Genomic DNA, 12,993 nt, shown 5'->3' on the forward strand with positions numbered 1-12,993 from the left:
GATGTCATGTAGTTTTTGAAATTCTTAATAAATAGAGTTAAAAATCTTTTTGTAGACCGCTCTTACTTAGGTAAGCCTTGTTTTCAAAGCTCATCATGAATAAAACACCATTGATAGTCTGATTATGATTAGTGTGATTATTATATCCACTCAGAGCTCTACTGTCTATTCTCTTGAGAAGTAATCACCTTCACGGTACAAAAGGCGTGGAGTATGACACTACTACATGGAAGGTCATGGAATTAGTGTATATGTGTGCTAAACAGCTAAGGCTCCATGTACACTGCAGCTGATAAACTCATGTTCAGGAGCTTTTTTGCATTTTTTTCAGCAGCCCCTGAACTCTCCCTAATGTTTTCCTATGTGTCTATGTACACTATGTCGTTTACAGTCGTTTACAGGCAGTTGAGTTTACAGTCGTTTTTTTGAACGCACCAAACTTGCGTTCAGTAGAGTTTATCAGCGTTTTAAACGCCAAATGCTTGTAAACGCGGCTAACTGCGTTTATAAGCGTTTGTGTTTAGAAGCGTTTTTTAACTGTTCCATATTCAGATGCTGTCCAGAACCTTTTTTCATCATCAGAAATGCATGAAGTGTTTTCCATGTATTCAAATGGACCCGGTACACCAGCTCAGTCAGTTCCAGGTTTTGTATGAAGGAAGAATTGGTAGAACGCGCCGCATTATGCTCATGATGGAATCCATAGTGAATACAACCAGAAAAGACAGGTCATCTCAACACATACTGCTCTCTCTGCTTCTGCTCTATTTCTCTCAAAATGTCTGAAATAGTTAATTTTTACTGTTTTTCAGTGCATTCTGGGCATTTGGGAAGGTCTCCTGAGGTTATGTTTAAAAAACGCTTCTAAACGCAAACGCTCATAAACGCTCATAAACGCGGTATGCATACGCGGCTAAACAGACATTTTTTAACCTACGTTTTCTAGCAGTCAGTTTCCATCATTCAGAAGAGTTTTCCAAACGACCCCTGTACATGGAGCCTAAGGTCTAAAGATGTGTCAATGAACATCACATTAACAGAAGGAACTATATACAATGGTAATAAATGTCTGAACGTACTGCGTCTTACCATATTCTGATTTGTAGCTAATAAAAAAAAAAAATAAAATGTTTACCTGTGTTGGTGGTGGTAATGATTCCTCCTCAAATTTTTGGATGAATTCACTGAGCTGAGAAACCATTTGGCTGATTCCATCATCTACCCATCTCTTGAAGTTTGCCTCTGCGGCCATGCTACATTGCATCTATAAACACATGTAAATAAATGCAGCTTTATGTAGTGATTCACTAAAGTTTTCTTGAATGTTAGAGTGAAAATAATGTGACAATCAATGTGGATAGTGACACAGGAAAACCTCTAACATACTGTGCCCACCACCCGGAAAATGTCACCTGTAGTTTAAATAGCTGTAATGAGCCCAAGAGGGCTCTCCACTAACTGGACAATTGTCAGAGCCTAAAAAGGATTGTGTGAGTGTAATGAAAAAGATGCAGGATTGCTTTGAAATGCGTCCTTGCATATTAGGGTACACAGTGGTGACAGCAGGAGGTTTTTGGCTCTAAGACTCCAGAACTTGCAGCGGCTCCATCCATTTGTGCCATTTAAATGTAAGCCCACACTTTCCCCAGCTGGTACCCAAGCCGGGATCTGGCATAATTCATACTTTGACTCAGAACTTATCCTCCAAGCCACTTGACCAGACTATACCCCACAGTTTTTTTGTGAGTGTAGCCAATGATTTTATTTAGTCCATTAAACCTTCTTATTCATGCTACACTATGGGGTGTGTGCTCCTCTCTCTCCTTTCATGTGACAATCAATGTCTATTTTGTTTTATGAATAATACAATGTATAGCAGAAGTATTGCTCTTGGTACAAAATGAGTTGTCAAATATTTTTACGTATGTGATGTTCTTAAGAGCATGACAGATGGTAGCATCCTAAAATAATCTCACATCTTTGATGGATCAGTGCTAGCCATTTATCTTATTAAGATGTCAGTTTGATGTTGCCTTGACAGCAACTAGATAGAAGAATGCAAAAAGTAAAAAAGTATGGTGCCTTGAATCTTCAGTGATAAAACATTTGGTGCAAAACCCAATAATAGCTCAAGGTGCTGGAGTTACTAAGTAAGTGGCAAATTAGTGAAGAGTTTTACCAAACTCCTGACTCCTATTCTCTTTTTGTTTCACATTCCTGACTTCTACTGTATATTACACACTCTTGTTCCCCGCATTCTGTGTATTATATATTGACCTCTGCCATATGACCCCTGTTATGTACTCCTAAACATAGCTTGTAGAACTTGCATTGTGTACTCCTGACCCTTGCACTCCATGTATTTTACACCCCTTACCCTTGCATGTTCCTTGAAAGACCCCAGCAACTTCTGCACCATAATGGACTTTACATACGTCTCACCAAAGTGTTCATTGTCTCAACAGTTGCTGGTTGCTTCTCTAAGGTAGGCTAAGACAAAGTGTTAGATCTCTGACTATTTTCAGTGTGCACAAAAGCCTATGTAATGGAAGAGTTTTTTTTTCTTTTAATTATTGTGCTGAGATGTATAGGTGCAGGGCTGTTGAAATTTTGGGAATTGACTACATTGGGGGTTCCAATTTACTTGTCCCTCATGACAATCTACTTTTCTACATAAAAAATAAAGAAATTTGAACCAAAACTGTATTTAAATCTGAGATACTTTTAGGAATGTCTGGGGCTTTTAAAAACAAAGGGGGTTTATGGCAACTTAAACAGTGCAATGTTCAAAATATTAAACATTTATCTCCTCCTCCTCTCCCTGCCCGTCTCCAGCACCGCACTCAGGAACTAGCAGGGAGCAGTGTAATGAGCACCGATTGGCTGCTCGTCAGGAAAGGGGAGTGTCAGGCTTATCCTTTATCCCTTTCGCTGCCAGAGCTGTTTTTGCGTTTTTTTGTACACGTTTAAAAAAATAATTTTAGGCCTGAAGATTGCACAAAACCCCCAAACATTATATATTTTCTGAAATCAGAGACCCTAGAGAATATAATTATTTGCTCTCATTCTGGCGTGTGCGCCGATATGTAACATGTATCGAAATCAATGTTTTCGTGTGTAGGCACCCCAGCGTGTGCTTTAACGTTTGTACGTGCGTATATGTGGGGGTGGAGGGGGCCTCAATTTGGTTTTTGGAGGGGATGTTATGTGCTTGGCTGTAACTTAAATTTTTTACAATTTAAAAAAAACCTTTTTTTTCACTTTTTTTTTTTTGATCACATAGGGGACAACTGCTGCTCACCCACAGCAGGGCTAAGGATTAAAAAAAACTACCTGCCTGGCACCCGGAACTACATGTCCCGGGCATTGGGTGATATGAATTCAACATCCCTGATGTGTTTTTTGAGACTCTTACATGGGGCACAGCAATCAAAGTATAGTTTATAAGGTATAAGGAAACTTGGATTTTGTTTAACCAAGCCTCTTAAGCCCCTCCCACGATTAACAGTTTGACCACAACTATCATTCTCTGAGGCATGCACAGCACATTGCATTACAGCTCTCCTTGGAGTGACCAAGATCTTTTTCAATCCTAGCAACACCCCTGGGGGGCATGCTGGGAGCTTCTCCTGCGCTTCTTCTTCTTCTGCGACTCACTGACAGGAGTGTCTGCAGGGTCACTTCTGTAATAAGGAGCAGGAGCCCAATAGCTGCTGGAAGGAGGATTCTGCTCTCTCCTCTTTCCAATAGCAGCCTATTGTAGGCAGAAGAGAGCAGGAGCTGAGACTAAAAATGCACCTCAGTCTCAGAGTGGCACCACTGAGGGGGGAGTGATGGCAGACTGGACTTCTTCCTGTCTCTCCCTGTCATGTGACCCTAATGGGAAGAAGGAGAAGCTACCACCTTTAAGGTTGTACAAAACTCTGCACATCTCTCTAATGATCCAATGTTCGCAAGGTCCCTCCCCAGAGCCAGCATCTTCTCCATGTGCTGGATCTTTGGCTGTCTTGATTGGCCGATGTGGGATGATGTAACTCCAGCACTTGTACAGAAGTTAATTCTTCCCAGCATCAAGACACCACACTGAGATTATAAATGGAGCTGTGCATATGCAATATAGTGTACATTCTACAGAGGACAGCAAACAGTAAGATCATTTTATTTTATCGCAAAAGTGACAGAGCATATCTCTTCTAAGAAAAAATGTCTGCCTGCTCTCAGTTTTTTAAATGTTCACTTTAGTTCCACTTTAAGGATTGGTAAACTGCAAAATAATACTTTTTTGCTTTTGGGTTTAGGTACGCTATCACATTGCACATGAGCACAGCAGCCCCATTCATTTCTTTGGAAGTGCTGGAGGCTGCCAATGGGCAGAGTCATCCCACAGGATTGAATAGGGCCATGGTGCTCTTGCACAGAGAAGAGTCAGCGTAGGTTTTCTTTCAAATGCAGTGCAGGCTGGACTGAAAAGTGAAAATCACTTGATCTGGGCTGAAGGTAAGTACACTACCAGGTGGGTTGCACTCAGTGGGGTGGTGGGAACTAATTAATGGCCAACCTCATATTTAATGAAAATCTGTGCAATGACTTGAAGACTGCAGTCCACAAATGGTCACTAAAATTTAACCGAACTTGAGAAGTTCTGCAAAGAAGAGTTGGCAAATATTGCAAAGTCTAGATGTGCAAAGTTAGTAGAGACATACCCCAACAGACTAAAGGCTGTAATTAAAGCAAAAGGTGGTTCAACAAAATATTGACACTAGGGGGTGATTCTTTTTCCAACTCAGTAGTTCTGTTTTTTTTTCCAACATGTTGGTGTTATATCTTTCACTTGGATGTTGTAAATACAGCTGGATAAAACAAAAGTGTCTGTCTTCATTTCAGGCCGCTAAGCAATAAAATCTATATCTATATCCACTGTACATTGGTCTGAGTTGGACCCTTGTAAGTATGTATAACATATCCATACCTGGAATTCTTTTTTCATGCCTAACTCAATAAGTAAATTCATTATGATATAAATGATTAGGTTTTCTTTATTTATGATGATCAGTGAACCCAGCAGCTTAGAAGGTACTTACCTGTGAAGCTTGAGTTTCTGCTACATGCTGTCCTTGCTCGAACAAATCTTTCTGCAAGGCCATGAAGGTAAGCAAGATGCTTTTAAGCCACTGCCAGGACAGGGAGATACACTGCGGCAATTCAGACATGAGCATGGAATGGATGCTCTTATAGTTGTTCATAATATCCTCCTCTTCCCATGTCATTTTACCAGTCTCACTATATTTCTCCTCCAGGTTTTCATAGTCCAAAAGTTTGTCTGCTCTTTTCCTGATCAGATTCTTTGGTCCCTTTAAGCATTCTGAAAGGTTACTTATAGGCTGAAGGACCAGTAACTGCACCCTTCTCTTCTGCAATCAGAAAAAAAATTTAATAATCTCATTTATCTATATGTTTTCTCTTGTTGCTGATGCCGATAACAGCCCAGCGATAGTAACTTGAATCAAAGCCCCGTTCCCCACAAAAGGTTATTGTCTCCATTGGCTTAGTCATTACCGCACTATTAAACCAGCATTAAGCCACATGCTTCTGCAGTGTAATTACCCGAAACCACTACTTAATACAACATATTTTAATATATATCCAAGTTAAGTAAAAGAATAGTGTCTTTTCTCTGAGTGCATGTTTCAATGACACATTCACAATATTTTACAAAGTTTTTGCTTTCAGATTTTTGTTACTATACTAAAACCAGAATTATATATATTTAAATATATTTGCCAGTAGAGGGAGCACTCTCCTTTGGTTGCTTGGTGCAATCATTCTCGCTCTTGAAAGAGAAGTTTGAGAGTTTTTTTTTTCCTTCAAAATCATCTTACCTAGGTGCATGCATCATCACTCTGATGCTGCATATGTCCTCCGCCAACTCTAAGGCTGAGAACTGAGCGTTCAAACACCGCTGATTGCTCAGTTTTCCCTGCCGCTCTAAGCAGAGAACGGTGACTCTTAGTCACCACTGCCCCCCACTCAGCTGTAGGCTGTGGAGGGGGTGGAAGCGGCTGGCTCAGGCTCTCTGTGGATCGCTGAGAGGCTGAGCCAGGTTCTGGCTTAGTGACCAGCTAGCCTGGACTGGCGTCAGCCAACGATGATCTTTAGCCCACTGTCGGCTGAACTAGCTGCACTCTTGTGATCCACAAGATAAGTACAGCCATTCATAATTTAGAATGATACTAATTTTACACCCTCTATAACCTGTAGGCATAGTGTTTGAAGTGTGCAAAAAAAAAAAGTTAGTTATTACACAAAAGCAAACCACCCACCCAAATGGCAGCTTAAACATGACATTTAGTGCTGATTCACACCTGTGTGATGTGGATTGAAGCTCACATTTCACAGTTAATTGATACTGTTGTTGTTCAGCGGTTTAGGTCAGGTTTACATCAGGTTCAGGACAGGTTTAGATCAGATTCAGGTCAGGATTTTATCCTGTTCACAACTGATGACATATGCGGTTTAGAAGAGGTTCCCTAAGAAGTCAATAGCTTGTAATCTGTACCTGAACGGACCGTACTGCTCAGAAATCAAGCATGACTCTTTTTCAATCTGCGCTGCCAGTGCACCAGACATATGTGAACAGGCACCATAGGAAGCAATGTTATTTCACATGTCATGCAGATTGGATGCGGTTCAAACCGCATCCAATCTGCATATATGTTAACCGGCACTCACAAATAGGACAAGCTCCATGGCACAAGACCAAAAAAAAAAAATTAAAAGAGACCCTGTCACCACACCCTATTCTGACAACTAAATATACGCAGACAATATGTATTACATGTTTTTACAAAAGCACTCTCTGCTACAACAATTTAAGCTGATATTCTCTGCACCACTGTTATTCTGGATGAAAATGAACATTGCAAAAGAGTGTTGGATAATCAGACTCAGATGTCTGTTCCCCCAGCCTTGGCCCCTATACCATCACAATGGTCCTGCACCAAGTACACAAATCCCTCAAAGTCAGCAGCAAAAGCTGCTGCATAGTATCCCCATTGTCCCTGGTTACCGTACAGTGGCTTTCACTGCTTGTCCTGAGAGATTTTGTACTTACTGAAAAAGCATTGTGATGACTAGGGAAGTGGCTATGCTGGAAGCGGCTCAGAAGTCTGAAGACCTGCTAATCTTCAGTGTTGATTTTTAAATCAGAATAACGCTATTGATATATCTGCTTTGGTAGCTCAAAAAACTGCAATAGATAGCACTTCTGTAAGTACATGCAAAACAGGTTGCCTACATGTGGGACATAGGTGATATGGTCTCTTTAAAGTAAAAATCATCATTAAACAGACTTCAGATTGTTCCTGCCAGATGCACAAAATTTACCAACTGTCATATGTCCTATCCATGCAATCCATTCTAAATTTATTTAGGAGGATCCTCAAACTGCACAATTGTTGAAAAAGTTTGTTACTCCAGCAGTATGTGAATACAATCTATGAGTGGCTTACTTTAGATATTAGGCTTTACACATCTTCACCTTAGTATTTTTTTTTTGCATTGGTAAAATGGGTTTTCCTGTAAAAGTTGTAATTTAGTGCTAGCAGGAGATACTTGGATCTAGCTACATAATTTATATATGTAGAGGATTCTGAGGGCTGGATTTTGTAATGCAAGCTTTAAAAAATCTGTCAGATTATGAATAAAGCAAACATAGTACTTACAAAGACCAGATATATATTGTCGCAGAGTTCCTGTGAGAAGGCCTGCAAAGGATGCATTGTGCTCTGCAAGTACTCCAGTGGATATGTCTGAGGCTGAATGCTGAGAAATGTCTGCGAAATACAAAAAGACCGGTTCATTAATATACATGACATCTTACATAAAACGTGCGTAGTAATCACTGTAGGTAGCGCTTTACAAAATAAAATATTAAAGTGTATGAGTGATTACAGGAGTAATTTTTAGATGTGCTACCCACCTAATTAATTATAGATCACTATAAAGTAAACTTGTATGTAGGTGCAGCGTGGTGCAGTGGCATTGATGACACAGAGTCCGGTTGTACATAACTCAAAATTTGAAGAGTATATTCAACCAGAGCAGGAGAGCACCTTATCGGATAGAACTCACAGTTCACTGCAGAGAGGCAACAGGTAGGATGCACCAACAGCGTCTGGCTTACAGGGTGCAATGTGGCCTGGCCGGTCTGGTCCCAATGGGGAGGCTTCGGTAAAGGAATGCATGTCTCTAGTCTGTTCTGACTCATCAGGAACCTTTCCCTGCCGCAATTACTTTCCTTTACAAAGGAGTGATCTTTCCTTACTCTGACCACTTTGCAAAAAGCACGCCAAAACTCAGAGATCAGGACTTATAAAGGCCCCACTGACCCAAGATGGCAAAAGGAGTCACTTGAACGCAGTGTAACCAACCAAAACACTGCCTTCAGGGACCAGAAAACCATAAAGAAACTAGGTTTCTCCTGACTTCATCTCCAGGCCGTGGCACCACTCTGGTTAAGAGCCAAATACAGTGCAGAAAGCGGATGGCTCCTGCCTACAAACTGAACAATGCAAATATGACTAGAGGCAACTGGTCATACACAACCAGGGCTCTGTACAGTCCTGGGCAGTGGGTAATCAGTGGTGGATACCTGCACATACATATGACCATGTGGTTTCTCTTAGCAGTATACTTAAGCATTTTGAAAGCAGTTGCAGTATTGTCCAATCAGCTGTGGACATTACTGGTCTCTGTATAGCTATTTGAAATCACAAGTACAGTTTAGACCTACAGACAGTCTGATGTAGGTAATTGAGCAACAAGTGTGGATGCTACAGTCTTGCATTTACTACATAACAAGATCTAGCAAAGAAAAATACATGTAGGTTGCAGGGGCCAAGTGTTTGTCTAGCCTTAGGTTCAGTTCGCCACTGATCATAATTTGTAAATCTTAGAGACACCAGAGGAGTGGGAAGGGGCCCAATTAGAAAGGCTGTTAAGGAATATTAAACTGTGAAGGCCTTGGACTAGAACCACTGTCAAACACACAGGAAGAGCTTAAGGATCACCCACTAGTCACAGATGGGGGAATATTTGTTAAGGTGTCTTTTCAGTGTAGATTTATTACCCCCATATCTTCAGCTACAGCCCAGCCACTCTAAACTTAACCCTGTATGTCAAATGCAATTAAAATCTCAGCATGTCTCCTCAGCTAAAACCTGATAAGACAGTTTAAAGAGTTTGTATTGGGGATATAGAGAAATTGTGTGCAAAACCATTAACAATTGTGCCATAACATAAAATATCCCCATGGTTATTATTATTGCTACTACAAATCTTGTGCTAGGCATACCTTATATCAGGCATGTCCAAAGTCTGGCCCGCGGGCCATTTACGCCCCAGGGGTCGGTTTAATACGGCCCTCCAACAGCCCTCCCTGCTCTGTGTAATGTGGCCCTCCCACGGCCCTCCCTTCTACGGCAGACAGTCTTCTGCTTGAGAGCAGAGGACAGTGCGCATGCCTGACTGCGGCGCGTTCTCCCTGGTCTGTGTAAATGCGGCTGTCGCACGGCCCTCCCTTCTGTGGCAGACAGTCTTCTGCTTGAGAGCAGTGCGCATGCGTGACTGCGCCGCGCTGGGAGCGACAGAGGGCAGTGACGTCAGGGCCGGGCTTCCAGCGTGAAGTGTGTTTCTCTTCCCCTCCCGGCTGCCGAGCAGAGACTTCAGCTCCAGCTACCTTTTTCACCCTTCACATTAGTGCAGGTAAGTTTTTTTTTAAATTTATTTTCAATACATTGTGAAAACTCAGCTGTCAGTTGATCTTAATGTTATGAAATGAAAAGTATGTCGTTTGCAATTAACTTGGCATAAAATAATTTATTTGCATTTAATTGTAATGGTTCAAAGAATGTTCGGAAAAATGTTCGGCCCTCCACCATGTTCACTTCATCCAATCTGGCCCTCTTTGAAAAAAGTTTGGACACCCCTGCCTTATATTAAAGTGATTGTAAAAAGTTTTTTTTATATTAAAAAAACAAACATGTTATACTTACCTGTTCTGAGCAATGGTTTTGCACAGAGCAGCCCTGATCCTCCTTTTTTTGGGTCCCTCGCCAGCTCTTTGGGCTCTCGTGCCTTACTCTGTGTGTTGATAAGACACACAGAATGGGGCTCGGCCCCCACTCCTTATCACTAGCTCTGATTGACAGCAGCAAGAGCCAATGGCTCCTGCTGCTGTATCTGAGACAATGAGGGGTGAGAGAGCCGAGAGAGACTTTGTTCTCGTGCACATTGCTGGATCGAGATCAGACTCATGTAAGTATTGGGAGCTGCATGCAGAAGGTTTTTCATCTTACTGCATAGAATGCATTAAGGCCAAAAAACCTTCTGCCTTCACAACCACTTTAAGATCAGCACACATATTGACATTGCCAAGTGCTATAGAGGTTGTCCTCATCAAAATGTTGGTATGGGACCCATGATCTGCCCCTTACAAAGACACACAGCTCATTTAAGAATTATATCTATGGGGAATACCAAAATGCAGAATAATCATGCCCCTAGTAGCTTAGGGCAGCTTCATGGCCCATTCATTCCAGGACACATGGTCTGGCATGAGTTTTAGGCACACAACTTTACATCTTTAAAACACTTTTTCTAATAGACTGTAAAACAGTGTATTTTTGGATATAAGCTATGTAAAAAAAATAGTTTTTGCAGAAAAATGCACTTGTTGTGAACCAACCTTAATGATTTCATTTCTGTTGAAATTCTAATGAAACACCACTGTATATGCCTATGCTTACCTCCACATTCCTTACATATATTATTAAGTTTTCTTCCAGCTGGGAAACAAAATTTGCCAGTCTGTAAAACTTTTCAGCCAAGCTGTCAAATTCTTTGTCTTCTTTCTGCAAGCAAAAATGGCACCTTTAAGGGAATACTTATAAATAATAATATTACATCTCAATGTATATATATTATATACTTCACCATAAATCCAAAGAAGCTGATTATACACAAGAACTATTACTAAACCCAGGACCTTGCATTCACCAATCCCCAATCTGATCTCCCACAGTACACAGAACATGGAAATACAATTATTTTAGTAAATATAAACTGCTAAATACCTTTTCTCATCAGCAGTTAGAGCAGTCTTGTGACTTCTATCAGTGTCCAGCAGTGCACTGGTAAAGCTTGTAGGAGAAGTTTTCATTCTCCCCTGATTGTCCTATGAGGATGCAGGACCCCCGACCCTCTGTCTGGACAGTGCTAATTGGCCCTGTGCTGATCACATGCACTCTCCCAAGAAAAAAAACTCTCTAGCAATACACACCAAACTGAGCATGTGCAGCTTGCTGCCAAGGCTCTGTTCTATCAGCAGATGAGTCGGTGGACAGTGGAAGAAGGGGAGGATCAGAGAAGGCAGGATTAAAAATCCTTTTTTACACAATGTAGAGGATTAACCCCTTAAGTTCCACAGTGATTAGAACAAGCATGTTTTACTACATTTACCGGCCTATTTTTACTGTTGTGGGTTTAGTAACACTAACTATAACTTTCTGGCATGGAAATACCATTGAATCAGTAGAACTTGATACCGTACATTTTGACTTGAATTGTTCACAAAATCCTTCCCAAACAAAAGATTGCAGATATCATTCTAGTGCTAAAAGATGAGATAGGCAAAATATGGAGTAGCCTTGAAGTGAGCATATATATATATATATATATATATATATATATATATATATATATACCTTTTAGTCAGAGTATAGCATCAAGTCAATTAAACTCCTCGGATATTGATCTGGTCAGTTAAGTAGCAGAGTGGGTTGTTAATCAGTTTCAGCTGCTTTTTGTGTTAATGAAATTAACACCAGGTGCACTAGATGGGCAACAATGAGACGACCCCCAAAACAGGAATGGTTTTACAGGTGGAGGCCATTGACATTTTTTCCCTATTCATCTTTACTGACTGTTTTTCACTAGCTTTGCATTTGGCTAGGGTCAGTGTCACTACTGGCAGCATAAAGGCAATACCTGGACCCTACAGAGGTTGCACAGACAGTCCAGCTCCTCCAGGATGGCACATCAATACATGCCATTGCCAGAAGGCCAAAACCCATCAGCAGGACTGGTATCCGCTCCTTTGGGCAAGGAGGAACAGGATGAGAACTGCCAGAGACCTACAAAGTGACCTTCAGCAGGCCACTGGTGTGAATGTCTCTGACCAAACAATCAGAAACAGATTTTGTGAGGGTGGCCTGCGGGTCCAACGTCCTCTAGTGCGCCCTGTGCTCACTGCCCAGCACCATAGAGCTCAATTGGCATTTGCCATTGAACACCAGAATTGGCAGGTCTGCCACTTGTGCCCTGTGCTTTTTGCAGATGAGAGCAGGTTTACCCTGAGCACATATGACTGACGTGAAAGGGTCTGGAGAAGCCATGGAGAACGTTATGCTGCCTGTAAAATCATTCAGCATGACCGTTTTGGTGGTGGGTCAGTGATAGTCTGGGGAGGCATATCCATGGAGGGATGCACAGACCTCTACAGGCTAGACCAGCAATGGGCAAACTTAGGCCCGCGGGCCGTATACGGCCCGGCGGACCTTTTAATCCGGCCCGCGGAGCGTGGCAAACATCGCCTGTCAGAATATGTGTAGGCGGGGCAGCGTGACGAACGTGGGGGAGGGGAGCTAGGCTCCTCTCACAGTCCGCCCTGAAGACCGGAACGGCGCGGGAACACGGCGAGAGGAACGCGCGGAGCAAAGGTAAGTGAATTGACACAGGGGGGACTTGGGGACTTAATATGGGGGATGAATTAATATGGGGAATGAATTACTATAGGGGGGATGAATTACTATAGGGGGGATGAATTACTATGGGGGATGAATTACTATGGGGGATGAATTACTATATGGGGGATGAATTACTATATGGGGGATGAATTACTATAGGGGGGATGAATTACTATATGGGGGATGTATT

General features: G+C 41.7%; 1 protein-coding gene across 1 annotated transcript in view; it reads right to left on the bottom strand.

Moving 5' to 3' along the window:
• Positions 1-12,993, bottom strand: part of LOC149441925 (rho guanine nucleotide exchange factor 37-like) — a 106,426-nt gene that overhangs the window by 33,789 nt on the left and 59,644 nt on the right. The window contains exons 9-12 of the mRNA XM_089656757.1: positions 10,806-10,910; positions 7,722-7,832; positions 5,082-5,411; positions 1,136-1,264 (exon numbers count right to left, since the gene is read on the bottom strand). Coding sequence (XP_089512883.1) covers positions 1,136-1,264; positions 5,082-5,411; positions 7,722-7,832; positions 10,806-10,910 — 675 coding nt within the window. The remainder of the gene's footprint in view (positions 1-1,135; positions 1,265-5,081; positions 5,412-7,721; positions 7,833-10,805; positions 10,911-12,993) is intronic.

The sequence above is a fragment of the Staurois parvus genome, unplaced genomic scaffold, assembly GCF_062004578.1.
Source record: "Staurois parvus isolate SC_StPar_1 unplaced genomic scaffold, SC_StPar_1.0 ptg000934l, whole genome shotgun sequence".
NCBI classification, from domain to species: Eukaryota; Metazoa; Chordata; class Amphibia; order Anura; family Ranidae; genus Staurois; species Staurois parvus.